The 15,545-nt window shown below is 51.4% G+C and overlaps 1 protein-coding gene across 5 annotated transcripts in view; it reads left to right on the forward strand.

Moving 5' to 3' along the window:
* PTPDC1 (protein tyrosine phosphatase domain containing 1) overlaps positions 1–11,060 on the forward strand; it is a 33,581-nt gene extending 22,521 nt beyond the window's left edge. For 4 of the 5 annotated variants that reach the window (XM_068162610.1, XM_068162611.1, XM_068162609.1 and 1 more), the window contains 4 exons: positions 1,607–2,811; positions 4,390–4,575; positions 7,876–7,986; positions 10,506–11,060. In XM_068162610.1, coding sequence (XP_068018711.1) covers positions 1,607–2,811; positions 4,390–4,575; positions 7,876–7,986; positions 10,506–10,622 — 1,619 coding nt within the window. In that variant the 3' untranslated portion in view covers positions 10,623–11,060. Of the gene's footprint in view, positions 1–1,606; positions 2,812–4,389; positions 4,576–7,875; positions 7,987–10,505 lie in introns of those variants that run through there. The other variant, XR_010990353.1, reaches the window with a different exon arrangement.
* The last annotated feature ends 4,485 nt before the right edge of the window (positions 11,061–15,545 follow it).

A 15,545-nucleotide genomic window follows, 5' to 3' on the forward strand; every position in this document is an offset into this window, starting at 1 on the left:
GACATTGATCAGATCCCATCTCAGCCTTCTCCACAATAAACAGCCCCAGGGCTCTCAGCCTCTTTTCACAGCAGAGATGTTGCAGTCCCTTCATCATCTTCATAGCCTCTCTTGGACTCTCTCCAGGAGGTCTCTGTCTCTCTTGAATTGGGGAGCCCAGAAGTGTATACAATCTTCCAGGTGTGGTCTCAGCAGGGCAGAGTAGAGGGGGAGGAGAACCTCCCTAGCCCTGCTGGACCCTGTTGATTAATAACTCCCTGTTACATGCAAATGGGACAACTCCAGTTTGCTGGGACAGCTCCAGTTTGCTGGGACAACTCCCCTCCAAGCTCTATGGCTCTCCAAACCTGCCACTTCTGTGAGATCAGATAGTTTTGGTGGAACAGCTCCAGTTTCACTTACTTCTTCAAAGACATTTTTGCCCATCTCCTTCCTCTAGAAGCCACGATGGTGGAGCTCCTTGAGATGCTGTGGTGAGAATGGGTTCACTGAGAGTGTGATGAGAATGGGTTCACTGTCTTGGGATCCAGCAAATACAACTGTACTTAGGGAACAGGATTGTGTCATAGAATCACTTCAGTTGGAAAAGACCTTTGAGATCATCCAGTCCAACCATTCTCTAACTCTACCTGAAGTCTGCAGCTAAACTTTGTCCCTCAGCACCACAGCTCTGCCTCTCTGAAACACCTCCAGGGATGGGGATTCAACCACCTCCCTGGGCAGCCTGTGCCAGGCATTGAGAACCCTTTCAGGGAAGAAGTTTCTTCTGCTGTCCAACCTAAACCTCCCCTGGGGCAACTTGAGGCCATTTCCTCTCATTCTGTCACTTGTTACTGAGGAGAACAAATCAATGTACACCTCAGGTTTTGTTCAGAGAGCAATGAGGACTCCCTCAGCCTCTTCTTCTCCAGACTAAACACCCCCAGGTCTCTCAGTTGCTCCTCCCCAGCCCTGTTCTCCCGACCCTTCACCAGCTTTGTTTCCCTTCTCTGTATCTGCTCCAGCACCTCAGGGGCACCATCACTTCCCTCCTGCTGGCCACACTGTTGCTGATCTAGGTCAGGATGCTGGTGGCCTTCTTGGCCACCTGCTGACACACTGGCTCATCTTCAGCTGGCTATTGATCAAGACCTGCAGGTCTGTCTCTCCTGGGCAGCTCAACCCTCCCTCCCAGCTTAGCATCATCAGAAACTTCCTGAGGGTGCCCTCAATCCCCTCATGCAGATCATTGCTAAAGACATTAAAGAGGACTGGCCCAGCATTGAGCCCTGGGGAACACCACTGGTGACCAGATTTAACTCCATTCCCCACTACTCTCTGGGTGTGGGTATGAGCCAGGCTTTAACCCAGTCAAGCATCCACCCCTCCCAGGCCAGGAGCAGCCAGTTTCTCCTGCAGGATGCTGTGGGGAACAGGGTCAAAGGCTAAAGTCCAGTAGAGCATCACCCACAGGCTCTCTCTCCTGCACTCAGCAGGTACTCACAGAGCTAACAGGGTGCTTCTAGATCCTGCATCTCTCCCTAGGTTAATTTTCATGCAGCAGTTGCACTGAGTATTGCGTTGCTCTGATTGTTCTCCAGCTAATGCTTGTCTCCCTCTTCCCCAGGTGTTCTGATAGCTTGCTACCTGGTTTTTGCCACAAGAATGAGTGCTGACCAAGCCATTCTCTTTGTCAGAGCCAAAAGGCCTAACTCCATTCAGACCCGAGGGCAGCTGCTGTGTGTCAGAGAGTTCACTCAGTTCCTGGTTCCCCTCAGAAATGTGTTTGCCTGCTGTGAGCCCAAGGCTCACACCGTGACGCTGGCCCAGTACCTGACCCGCCAGAGGCACCTGCTCCACGGCTACGAGAGCAGGCACCTCAAGCACGTGCCAAAGCTCATCCACCTCGTCTGCAAGCTGCTGCTGGACCTGGCTGAAAACAGGCAGGTGGTGGAGGCAGAGCTGCTGGAGATCCCGGATCTCTCCGCTGAGATCGAAGAGACTGTTTCTCACCTGGTGTCCACGCAGCTAGACAGAGAGCTTGCAAGGCAGGACAGTGATACCTCAGAGTCCTCCCACACCCACTCCTCCACCTTTGAGACCCAGGACAGCTCTTTCTCCCTGGGACACGCAAATGATCTTTGGAAAAGAAGGAACGTTGAATGCCTCCAGCCTCTTACCCACCTGAGGAGGCGTCTCAGCTACAGTGAGTCAGACTTAAGGAGAACGGAGTTTCTTGTAGAGCAAGGAGAAACTGCCTGGACTGTACCTGCTCAGATCCTGCTGTGCAACAAGCAGAAGCAGAGCAGTGGCGAGGAGAGTTCTGCCCCAGGAGAGCAAAAGCCGCAGGTGGAGCTGAACAAGGAGCTGTTGGTGCGCAACACCTGCGCGTTCTGGAGCCAAGGGAGGTTTGACCTGGGCGGGCACAGGGACGGAGCCTCGCTGTACCACAGGAGGAACTCGACCAAAGAAGTACAACGCAGCAGGACCTTTTCTTCTGGCCTAGCATCTCTCCCAAATGCCAGGGAAGCTGGACCCCCAAGGCACCATTACAGCAATGAGGTTGGGCATAGAAAAGAGCACAAGACCTATGGCTATGGCAGAGGAGTCTATGCCTCCGAGGACTCCGACTCCTCTTCCTCTTCCAAAGTGAACTTTTGCATTGGATACGAAAGCCAAGGTAGCAAAGATGTGTCAGAGGCAATTCCACACATCGTGCTGCAGTCAGAGTTAAGTTTGGAAGCCCGAAGAGTTTTGGCAGCCAAAGCTCTCGCAGACATCAATGAATTTCTGGGAGAGGATGAAGTGAAGGAGAAGGTAGAGATGTGGCAGGTAATTCTCAGTCAATGTTACAGACTCTGCATATTTCACCTAGGCTAATTCCTGCAATGGCCAGAGGGCCTCCATGGCCTTTGCAATGGCACATGGGGACACCATGCACACTGCAGATCAGTGACTCATTGTAGCTGTCAGTTAAGGGCCAGTGTGGTGGTGAGAGAAAGTTCAGCTCTGCCTCCCCCCCACACAAAGAAACCACAGCTAACTCAGTTGGAGAAGCAGCAGCTATATTTACAAGCAGGATGGAATGCAGTGAATACATACACAATATACAGTACTTACAATATGTTCAGAAATATACAGCAAAGAACAAAGCTTTCCCTCCTCCAGCCAGGAGGGTGTCCCCCCCTGTACCCCCTCTCTCCCCCTACCTCCCTTTTCTCCCAAAAAGGGTTAGAGAGAGACAAAAGGTAATTATTAAGGAGGAAATTCTGTTAGCTCAAAGCCTATGCAAGAATTAGTTTCTTATCTGTTAGTTCAAGCTTAACTCCATCCAGCAGCTGTTGCTCAGAGAGAGACTGAAACAGACAGGCTGAAAAGACAGAACAGACTGAACTGAGACTCCAACTGAACTAAAAGTTGCATTTTACCAATCTACCAAGGAAATTCGTTTAGAATATCTTTGTTCTCATTACCTTCACTAAAACATTCAGCCAGAGTGTTCCAGCAACTGTCCCTCTCTCAAAGGCACAGCCTAAACCCCTCACAGCCAGTTCATTCAGTCATAGATTCACAGAATGCTTTGGGTTGGAAAGGGCATTAAAGATCATCCAGTTTCACCCCCCCCTGCCATGTGCAGGGACACCTCCCACCAGCCCACCTTGCTCAAGGCCTCATCCAGCCTGGCCTTGAACACCTCCAGGGAGGAGGCAGCCACAGCCTCCCTGGGCAACCTGTGCCAGTCTCTCCCCACCCCTGACTGCAAAGAATTTCTTCCTCACCTCCAGTCTCAATCTCCCCTCCTCAAGCACCAATCTATTCCCTCTCATCCTGGCACTACAAAAAAAAGTGTAAAAAGTCCTTTCAAAAGCAAGCAAAATGTACCTGCAAGTTTTGATCTCTAGTAGGAGGTTAGGAGATTGTTTCTGGTTGAGTTCCTTTGTTCTACTACGCAACACAAATTAATGCAGTTGACTGTGGTGATATTGGTAGCAGCAAGTGACACAGATTGCAAGGTGGAGCTGTGGTGTTTGTTCCTCATCACTGCTTCCTCAGAGCTGATCAGAGGATTCTCTGTGTAGAAGGGCAAGAATTTAGGAGAAGCTCAACTGCTTATCCCTGAGACCAAATCCTCACAGCAAACATTTGCTTTGGAGCTGGAATCCAAAGCCTGCTCTCTCTATTCTGAGCTGCACTGTTTATGTCACCCTTCTGCATTAAGGACTCATTTGTATCTACTGCTGCTTCATGCTGATGAGTGGTTAAAAATAGCAATTCTTTCTTTGTAACTCTGAAGTCCTTTTTGTTTTGCTTGAACTTGAGCAGCCAAGTACTGCTGCAGTCAAAGAGGATGTTGTAAATGGAGATGATGTGTTTTCAGTTGTGTTCTGTTCTGTTTTTGTTTTTTTGAAGAAAGAACTGAATTCTCGAGATGGAGCTTGGGATAAAATCTGTACTGAGAGAGATCCTTTTATCCTCTGTAGCTTGATGTGGTCCTGGATAGAGCAGCTGAAAGAACCTATTATATCCAAAGATGATATTGACCTGCTGGCAAAAAAAGGCACTGAATCCCAGGATGCTCTTTACTTACTGAGAAAGGTAGATATTGTCTGTGTCAACTCATCCTCTCACTGCCAAGTACACTTTGTTAATGTCACAGTATCACAGCGTCACAGTATCACCAAGGTTGGGAGAGACCTCGGGGATCATCGAGTCCAACCTGTCACCACAGACCTCATGACTAGACCATGGCACCAAGTGCCACATCCAATCCCCTCTTGAACACCTCCAGGGATGGTGACTCCACCACCTCCCTGGGCAGCACATCCCAATGACTAATGACTCTCTCGGTGAAGAACTTTCTCCTCACCTCCAGCCTAAACTTCCCCTGGTGCAGCTTGAGACTGTGTCCTCTTGTTCTGGTGCTGGTTGCCTGGGAGAAGAGACCAACCCCTTCCTGGCTACAACCACCTTTCAGGTAGTTGTAGAGAGCAATGAGGTCACTCCTGAGCCTCCTCTTCTCCAGGCTAAACAATCCCAGCTCCCTCAGCCTCTCCTCACAGGGCTGTGCTCAAGGCCTCTCCCCAGCCTTGTTGCCCTTCTCTGGACACCTTCAAGTCTCTCAATGTCCTTCTTAAACTGAGGGGCCCAGAACTGGACACAGGACTCAAGGTGTGGCCTAACCAATGCAGAGTACAGGGGCACAATGACTTCCCTGCTCCTGCTGGCCACACTATTCCTGATGCAGGCCAGGATGCCATTGGCCTTTTTGGCCACCTGGGCACACTGCTGGCTCCTGTTTAGGCAGTTGTCAATCTGCACCCCCAGGTCCCTCTCTGTTTGGGAGCTCTCAGCCACTCTGACCCCAGCCTGCTCTGCATGGGGTTGCTGTGGCCAAAGTGCAGCACCTGGCACTTGGACTTGTTGAATGCCATCCTGTTGGACTCTGCCCATCTGTCCAGTCAGTCGACTAGTCTGCTAGTCATTTATGGCCTTCAGGCAATGGAATTGCAACTTCAAAAGGCAATTTCAGTCTCTAAAAACCAGAAAGAGGATTGTTTTGGTACTGGATAGCAGGAGTTGTAATCAATCTGTGATGAGATTGCAGCCATAGGATCACAGAATGGCTCAGGAAGGGACCTCAGAGATCCCCTACTCCAAGCCTCCTGCCACAGGTGCCTCTCGGCTAGAGTCAGCTGCTCAAGGCCTCAATCAAGTTACAATCAATATGTAAGAAAAATGCCAGCTCCTGTTTTTGAGCAGCAGTCAGCAGAAGCTCAATTTCAGTTTATTTCCCTGCAAATTCTTCACTTTGAGATCCAAAGGCAAAAAAGAGAAATCTTCCCTCTGTGCCTGGAGGTATGGCTTTGGTTAGTGTCACACCTGGCAGCTGCACTTCCTGCTTGTCATGTTCATAGGTTCATAGAATGGGCTGGGTTGGGAGGGAACACAAAGATCATCCAGTTCCAACCCCCTGCCCCCAGCCCAGATTGCTCAAGGCCTTAAGTAACTTGGCCTTGAACACCTCCAGGCAGGGGACATCCACAACCTGCCTGGGCAACCTTTTCCAGTGTCTCACCACCTTCATTCATTTCTTCCTCATCCCCAGTCTCAATCTCCCCTCTCCCAGCTCAAAGCCATTGTCCCTCGTCCTGGCACTCCCAGCCCTTGTCAAAAGTCCCTCCCCAGCTCTCCTGGAGCCCTTCAGTCACTGGAATGTGTCAGCTCCACTCACCTGCTGGCAAGTCTCTGTCTAGTGCAGTCCAGGTTGCTCTTAAGTGGCCTTTACCCAATGCTAGCTCATGCTCAACTTTGTATGCACTGGCACCCCCAGGTTCTCTCCAGTCAGCCTCCTGTTCCTACTGGTGCATATTTAGCTGCTCTTCCTACAAACCCCTAAGTGGTACTTGAATTTTCATTGGCAAGTGACCTGCCAGCCTGGAGACCTGCCTCCCCTGGCAGGAAAAGGGGTGAAGACACCAGCCACAAAATACTGGTGCTCCCTTTGTGTCCTTGCTAGCACTGCCCAAGTGTCCTTCTGCAAGATCCCTTAATGGGTGAAGGAGACTTGGTAGGACAGAGAGAGATGCAGGTTATCCTGTGTTAGCTGGGCAAAAAGCTTTAGACATAGAATCACAGAACAGTTGCAGCTGGAAGGGACCTCTGAGGTCATCAAGCTGCCTGGAGCCCACAGTCCTACCATTAACCCACGTCCCTCAGCTCCACATCTGCATGGCCTTTAAATAGCTCCAAGCAAAGTGGCCTCACTGGCAGCCTCTTCCTGGGCCTGAGAACCCTTTCTGGAAAGAAATTTTTCCTAGTGTTCAACCTGAACCTCCTTTGGCACAACTTGAGGCCTTTTCTTCATGTCCTGTCACTTGCTGCATATGAGAAGGGACCAAACCCCACCTCGCTCCAACCTGCATGAAGTTCTGCACTCCCCAGTTCAGAGGGGACAGGGATCTGCTGGAGAGAGTCCAAGGGAGGCCACAAGGATGCTGAAGGGACTGGAGACTGCCTGGGGAGGAGAGGCTGAGAGCCCTGGGGCTGTTTAGTCTGGAGAGGAGAAGGCTAAGAGGGGAACTGGTCAATGTCTATCAATAGATGAGGGCTGGGGGTCAGGAAGGAAGGGACAGGGACAGCCTCTGCTCACTTGTGCCCTGGGATAGGACAAGGGACAGTGGATAGAAATTGGAGGTGTTTAAGCCCAGGCTGGATGAGGCTCTGGGCAGCCTGATCTAGTGTGGGGTGTCCCTGCCCATGGCAGGGGGGTTGGAACTAGCTGATCCTTGTGGTCCCTTCCAACCCTGACTGATACTATGATACTATGATACTATGCAGCACAGGAGGTTCCACCTCAAGATGAGGAAGAACTTCCTGACTTCTCCTTTGAGGGAGCTGTAGAGGGTGAGGAGGTTTTCCCTCTGCCTTCTCTTCTGAAGACTAACCAAGCCCTCAGCTGTTCACATTAAACTTATGTTCAAGGCCCTTCAGCAGCTTGCTTGCTCTTCTTTGGAAGAGCACCTCAATGTCCTTCTGGGAATGAGGAGCCCAAAGAGCAGCCCTGACTCTTTTGTGATGCCAAGTCACCTGAATGCTCCTGTTTGTGTGGAGGACCTTGCAAAATACACCTCCAGATGTATGCTTGACCTGAAGATTTCCAGAGCAGTTTGTGGTGCACTGCAAGAGGAGGGTTTCTCCCATCATGACTGAAACCATTAACTAGAGGTTCTTTAGGCTTGTGAAAGTTCCCCCCCGCCCCCAACTCCTACCCCCAAGGGCTTCAACATGGGAAGGCACAGCCTGGTATTTAAACACCAATTCACAGAACCTGCAAGTGAAATGTTTGTCATGAGAATATTTCTCCTAAAGAGCTGCTGTTTCTCTTTTCCCCACCAGGAACAGTGTCAGACCATCCTGTGTATTCTGCACTGTGTGGTGAACTTGCAAATGCTGCCAGCTGATGTGGAGGAGGCCTTACTTGCTCGTGCTATTAAAGCTTTCACTAAGGCAAGTACCCTTTTGTCTCTGGCACTGTGTTTATTTGTTTTAAGTCCTGGAGGGTGAATCAGCAGAGCAGGCCTCTGGGAGAGAAGCTGGGATCATAGATCCCAGAATCACAGAATGCTAGGGGCTGGAAGAGACCTCCAGAGATCATCCAGTCCAACCCCGCTGCCAGAGCAAGGTCATCCATGGCAGGTCACACAGGAAAACATCCAGACTGGTTTGGAATCTCTCCAGAGCAGGAGACTCCACAACCTCTCTGGGCAGCCTGCTCCAGGGCTCCAGCACCCTCACACCAAAGATGTTTCTCCTCAAGTTGAGGTGGAACCTCCTGGTTTCCAGCTGGTACCTGTTGTTCCTTGTCCTATCACTGGGCACCATTGCAAAGAGCCTGGCCCCTTCATCCTGACCCCCAGCCCTCAGCTATTGATAGACATTGATCAGATCCCTGCTCAGTCTTTTCTCCAGACTAAACAGTCCCAGGGCTCTCATTCTCTCTCCATAGGGGAAATGCTCAGGTTCCCCCAGTCCTCCTCATAGCCTCTGTTGGATTCTCTCCAGCAGATCCCTGTCTCTGGGGAGCCCCAAACTGGACACAGGATTGCAGCTGTGGTCTCAGCAGGGGAGATTAGAGAGGGAGAAGAACCTCCCTAGCCCTGCTGGCCACACTTTTCTTGCTGCACCCCAGGATCCCATTGGCTCTCTTGGCCACAGGGGCACATTGCTGTCCCATGCAGAACTTGCTGCCCACCAGCACTCCAAGGTCTTTCTCCATGGAGCTGCTCCCCAGCACTTCACACCTGGCATGCTTGTGCTAATCTCTTTCAGAGTTCACATTTGATAATAATGAGGGTAGCAAATCTTCTCAGCCAAAGGACATTCTGTCACTGCAGCCTCAATCCTTTGGTCTCATTTTGCTCTTTCTGGATCACTGCCAGTTCATGAACTCCTTCAAACCAGGGAAATGAGAATTTGTAAGTGGTGAGGGTAACTTACCAAAGGCTTTGGTGGCTTCTGTACCACTTGGAGTCTTTCCATCAGGTTACAGGATTTTCTGAGAGTGCACTGCAATGCAACTATGTTTCAGGCCCATCTTTAATCCAGACTGTCTGTGAATAGCTTCTGCTTTGGGGGTAGTTCAATCACAGTGACAGGTTACACTACACTTGCTATTGCTCAGCTGCTTCCTCCTCAGGTTCAGCAGGGGGTAGGAACAGAACCTTCAGCACACTGCATCCTAACCTCTTGTAAAGCAGATAATTGTTTCAGTTGGAAAAACCCTTTAAGATCACAAAGTCCAAGCATTCTCTGAGTCTACCAAGGCTGGGGCTGAACCATGGCCCTCAGCAGCACAGCTCTGCCTCTCTGAAACACCTCCAGGGATGGGGATTCAACCACCTTCCCGGGCAGCCTGTGCCAGGCTTTGAGAGCCCTTTCAGGGAAGAATTTTCTCCTAATGCCCAATCTAAACCTCCTCTGGTGTAACTTGAGGCTATTTGCTTTCAGGGAGTTGTGGAGTGAGAAGGTCTCCCCTCAGCCTCCTTTTCTGCAGGCTGAACAACCCCAGGTCCCTCAGCCACTAAGTCTACTACAGCCACACCTTGTTAAAACAATCAGGGCTTTTATCCTCCTCCTATAGTTCGGTTTAATGTCTAGTCAGCACAACCACTTAGCATTGAGCACTCTATCAGGAGACACAGCTCCACCAGGAGACAGATACTGTCTTTGGTCCATCTGAAATCAGAGCTCTGTGGTATATTCACAGAATCACAGAATGTTAGGGACAGGAATGGACCTTGTTAAGTTCATCCAGAAAAAGCCTCCTGTCAGTGCAGGGTCACCCAGAGCAGGTCACACAGCAATACATCCAGGCAGGTCTTGAATCTCTCCAGAGGAGACTCCACAACCCCCCTGGGCAGCCTGTGCCAGGGCTCTGTCACCCTCACAGGGGAAAAAAATTTCCTCATGTTTCTGTGGAGCTTCCTCTGCCTCAGCTTCCACCACTGCCCCTTGTGCTGGCATTGAGCATCCCCCAGCAGAGCCTGGCTCCAGCCTCTGGGCACTCACCCTGCACATCTTTAGCAACAGCAATGAGGTCACCTCTCAGGCTCCTCCTCTCCAAGCTCCAGAGCCCTCAGCTCCCTCAGGCTCTCCCCATGAGGAAGATGTTTCACTGCCTGCAGCATCTTTGTGGCTCTGTGCTGGACTCTTTCAAACAGTTTCCTGAGGTCCTTCTTGACCTGAGGGGCCCAGAACTGGACACAAGATTCCAGATGCAGCCTCAGCAGGGCAGAGCAGAGGGGCAGAACCTCTCTGACCTACTGACCACAGCCCAGGCTGCCTTTGGCCTTCTTGGCCACCAGAGCACATTGCTGGCTCATGGTCACCTCCCATCCACCAGGACCCCCAGGTCCTTTTCCCCTTCACTGCTCTCCAGCAGGTCAGCCCCCAGCCTGTCCTGATCCATGGGGTTGTCATCTCCTTTGCATTTATTTACCAGCTGAACTTTTCTCTCCTTTCTTTAGGCAAGCATCGATTCTGAAAACGGACCATATGTTTACAGCACCCTGAAGAAAGTATTTAAACAAACACTGGAAGAAAAAAGGAAAAGGCTGAAGGAAGGAGCAGAGAATCCCTCTTGATTTCTGCACAGCTGTGCTGAGGACCTAAGAGGGCCTACCAGGCTCCCCTGCGTTCTCCAGCTGCTGTCCTCTGCGCGGTGTGGCTTGACTCAGCTAAGGCTGGGCCCTGGCAGCTGTTACCAAAGGAGTCTATTTTTGTAGAGGGACTTGTAGAGGCAGTTCTACAGAACAGTGCCTGTGTGACTGGACCCTAGCATTTGGCTCCCTGTGCTTTTATATTGTGAACTGCTCCCTCCCCTGTTTTCAGACATACTTATGGACTTAGATACCTCTGTCACTGGGCAAGCAACAGTATTTTCAGGTCCCACAACTGCCATTAAGTTCAGTGCCATGGTACAGCCAAGGTTCAGTGGGGACTGAGTTGATATTTATGTATTGCATTTGTTTACATTAATGTGGTTTGGTTTTACTTTACAGAAAATAAATACTGACTGAGCTTATTACATCCATTTACCTTTCACATCCATTTTTCCTGCTGGAGAGCAGCACTGTGGAGAAGGACCTGGGACAGCAAGTTCTGCATGGCACAGCAATGTGCCCTGGGGGCCAAGAAGGCCAAGGGGATCCTGGGGTGCATTCAGCAGAGTGAACAGGCTTCATCCTGTTCAATGCCTTCTTTGATGATCTGGAGGAGGGCATTGAGTCCATCAGCAGTAAATGTGCAGATGACACCAAGCTGGGGGCAGGGTTTGATCTGTTGGAGGGTAGGAGAGCTCAGCAGAGAGACCTGGACAGGCTGGACAGATGGGCAGAGTCCAAGGGTAGGAGATTGAACACATCCAAGTGCCAGGTTCCACACATTGGCCACAACAACCCCAGGCAGTGCTACAGGCTGGGGTCAGAGTGGCTGAGAGCAGCCAGGCAGAGAGGGACCTGGGGGTAGTGGTTGACAGCAGCTGAACATGAGCCAGCAGTGTGCCCAGGTGGCCAAGAAGGCCAAGGGCATCCTGGCCTGCATCAGGAAGAGTGTGGCCAGCAGGAGCAGGGAAGTCATTGTGCCCCTGTACTCTGCATTGGTTAGGCCACACCTTGAGTCCTGTGTCCAGTTCTGGGCTCCTCAGGTTAGGAAAGATGTTGAGACGCTGGAAGGTGTCCAGAGAAGGGCAACAAAGCTGGGGAGGGGTCTAGAGCCTCTCCTCTGTGAGGAGAGGCTGAGGGAGCTGGGGTTGCTTAGCCTGGAGAAGAGGAGGCTCAGGGGAGACCTTCTTGCTCTCTCCAACTCCCTGAAGGGAGGTTGTAGCCAGGTGGGGGTTGGTCTTCCCAGGTCTTCCTGGCCAGAGAGACTGGCCCTTGGGATGTGCTGCCCAGGGAGGTGTTGGAGTCACCATCATTGGAGGTGTTTAGGAGGAGAGTGGATGGGGTCCTTGGTTGCATGGTTGAGTTGATTAGATCGTGTTGGATGATAGGTTGGACATGATGATCTTTAAAGTCTCTTGCATCCTGGTCTATTCTATTCTATTCTATTCTATTCTATTCTATTCTATTCTATTCTATTCTATTCTATTCTATTCTATTCTATTCTATTCTATTCTATTCTATTCTATTCTATATACAGATTCCAGTGCACAGTTGTGAAATACATCCCATAAGTGGTTTACTATTTACAGTTTGGACCCAATTAAAGTATTTACAGACTGAATTTCAATGTAAAGGAACAGAAGGTGCAATTCCGATGCTTGTCCACCAGGCGGCGACTCGACAGGACGTTGGCGGCTGCTTGTCTCCACACAGAATTGCACTGTGCCACAGGCTTGGACTGGAAATGTTACGCCGCTGGGTGTTAGTGAGCGCAAAGCAGGTGGAAGGTGCACTGCATCCCTTGTTCGCTGTGAGGGTAGTTGTTAGGCTGCGGCAGAGCGGCTGGCGGGCAGCCTCGTCCCTCAGCGGAGAGGGGGCAGGTAGGCAGGCTCCCTTTGCAGGAGTAGGTGGTTCCCTCCGGACGGCAGGGAGTGGTCCTGCGGGGTCAGCCCACAGCAGGGCCGGCAACAGGCTTTGGGGCTGGCATGGGTGGCCCTGGGGAAGAGGCGCAGCTGCATGGAGCGGCAGCTTCCCCTTTGCTTGGCTCCGAGTAGCAGATGGGACCCTCTCAGAGTGGTCCCAGCTTTGGAGCACAGGCACACAGTGCTCTGGGTTGCCCTGGGGTTCACAGGGCACGGAGCAGCGGCAGTGGCAGCTCCTCTTCCCTCCCGCAATGGCGGGGTCACGCAGACATGCGGCTAGGCACTGTTCCTGCTTTACGTGGGCTGGTACACATGGTGGTGGCTTGTCAGTGTGCTGCTTAAGGCTGAGGCTAGTCCCTTCCCCATCAGCTGGGCACTCTCACCCTCGGGGGTCCAGTCCTCTTGAAGACACGGCAGGCTCTTCTGCCAACCGCTGGGGCTGTCAGTACAATGCTGTGGCTTCTCAGGTTATCAGTGAGGGTGGTCCCTCCTCTAGAGCCTCTTGGCGCTGAGGCACGCCGGGGTCTGCACGCTGGGGTCTGCACGCCGGGGTCTGCACGCCGGGTCTGCCCGGATGCTGGCTTCTCGTCGTCGTGCAGAGCCCCCCAGTTTGCCTGCATGTGGAACTGAGAAGACTTACTAGCAATGGCTGTGGAGCTTAGCATCAAAGGCTTCAGCATGAAAGCAAGGAGCTTGGCAGCTTGGGTAAAAAGAATGAGGGCAACTTGTTTACAAGTTGGGCTAATACTTACCAGTTTCTGGAGGCTGGATTTGGCCAGTGGGCACTCTCATAAACACCCAGCTTTAGGCTATAGAAAACGTGGAGCTAAGCATTATGCCCATACTTGGCAGCAGCATGAACATCCCATGCCATGGATGCATGCCTGGGAAGGCAGGGGAGGTTGTTTGTGCTGCCTGGTTGTTCTCCTCAGGAAAGGAAGGGCTGTGTCCAAATGTGCTGGGACAAGTTTTCAGTATTTGGGACATAATTCTGAGCATGTAGTGCCTTCGCCACAAAAACCTTCCACCACCTCCCTGGGCAACCTGTGCCAGTCTCTCACCACCCTCACGGGGAAGAACTACTTCCTAATGTCTAATCTAAACCTCCCCTCCTCTAGCTTGGATCCATTGCCCCCAATCCTGACACCCTGATCTGAACTAATGAATGGCCTCAGATGTCAAAGTGTGGTTTGCTTTGGTGTTCTCTGCTGAGTGGCCACGGCCTGAGCAGCGCACCTGCAAAGCTGCAGATGTTCCAGCCAGCCTTCCAGCATGCTACTCCAGCAGTGGGCTACTCCAAAGCAAGGATAGCATATCTGGAAGTGATGCCCCTAATCATTACTGCATAAGGTTAGTGACAGTGATTATGATCTGTCACTAATTGCCCCAATACTTTACCATCATCTGACAGGCTGTGCTGCCATTCAGCCAGACCTGGACAGGCTGAGAGCTGGGCAGGGTGAAATTGAAAGCAATTCAACAAGGGCAAGGGGAGAGTCTTGCACCTGGGAAAGAACAATCCCAGGTATCAGGACAGTCTGGGGGCTGACCTGCTGGAGAGCAGTGAAGGGGAAAAGGACCTGGGGGTCCTGGTGGATAGAAGGATGAACATAAGCCAGCAATGTGCTCTGGTGGCCAAGAAGGCCAAAGGCATCCTGGGGTGGATTAGAAAGGCTGTGATCAGGAGGTTGAGAGAGGTTCTCTTTCCCCTCTGCTCTGCCCTGCTGAGGCCACATCTGGAATCTTGTGTCCAGTTCTGGGCCCCTCAGTTTAAGAAGGACCTCAGGGAACTGCTTGAGAGAGTCCAGCCCAGAGCCACAAAGATGATAGGGGAATGGAACATCTTCCTCATGAGGAGAGCCTGAGGGAGCTGAGGGCTCTGTAGCTGGGAGAGGACGAGCTTGAGAGGTGACCTCATTGCTGTTGCTAAAGATTTGCAGGGTGAGTGCCCAGAGGCTGGAGCCAGGCTCTGCTAGGTGATGCCCAATGCCAGCACAAGGGGCAGTGGTGGAAGCTGAGGCAGAGGAAGTTCAATGTGAACATCAGGAAGAACTCTTTCCCTTTTAGGGCAATGGAACACTGGAGCAGGCTGCCCAGGGGGGATGTGGAGTCTCCTCCTCTTGAGCATTTCCAGCCCTGTCTGGATGCGTTCCTGTGTGACCTGTGCTGGACTCTGTGGTCCTGCTCTGGCAAGGGCTTGGACTGGAAGATCTCCAGAGGTCCCTTCCAACCCCTAACATCCTGTGATCTGTGATTCAAAGTCAATGCAAGAACCTTCAGCTTTTAAATTGTTGGCTAAACAAGTTTACGTGATTCTAAACCTGGAAACTTCTGACTTCATCTTCCACTTGGATTTCCTCAGAGCCTGGCCAGGTCCCAGGGAGAAAGGAAGGGAATGTTTTTATCTCTTTGCTTTGATCACACCGCCACATAAGGCCAGACATCTGACTGCATGGCCCTGATGGTCTGCCTCTAAACAAGGAAAGCTGAACCCATTCTCGTGACATTTCATCCTCACTGATGATAGTGTTCTGTCTAAGCTCCATCTGTCACTAAGGAGCATCCATGTTTTGTTAACTGATAACAGATGCTAAGGACAGTACATATTTCACTCATGAGTAGGCACTAATAATATCTGACATTTGGTTGGGATGTTCATCTAGAGGTCAGCTTTGGTTCAGGGCCTGTTGCTCAGGCCACAGCAGTTCAGGTGCTCACCACTTTATTCCTCCCAAGGCAGTAAAAGCCTCACTCATGGAACATCTTACTGGAGACTCAGCACCCAGATGTGGATTTTGCAGCATTCCCAGTTGGTGATGGCCCATCAGCCAGGGTTCATCAAGGGACCAGTAACTAGGACCGTTGTTTTGTCTCTAGTACCTTTGCTTGTCAGGCTTGTGTCCCTGGAGCAGCTCTTGATGACTTCCCTCTTTTCCTGGGTGCCCTGTTTGAGGAGGCTCATGCCAGCTGATCCTGCTGCAGT

This window comes from Melanerpes formicivorus, unplaced genomic scaffold, assembly GCF_026170545.1.
Source record: "Melanerpes formicivorus ecotype bairdi unplaced genomic scaffold, bMelFor1.0.p_v2 SCAF_66, whole genome shotgun sequence".
Lineage (NCBI taxonomy): Eukaryota > Metazoa > Chordata > Aves > Piciformes > Picidae > Melanerpes > Melanerpes formicivorus.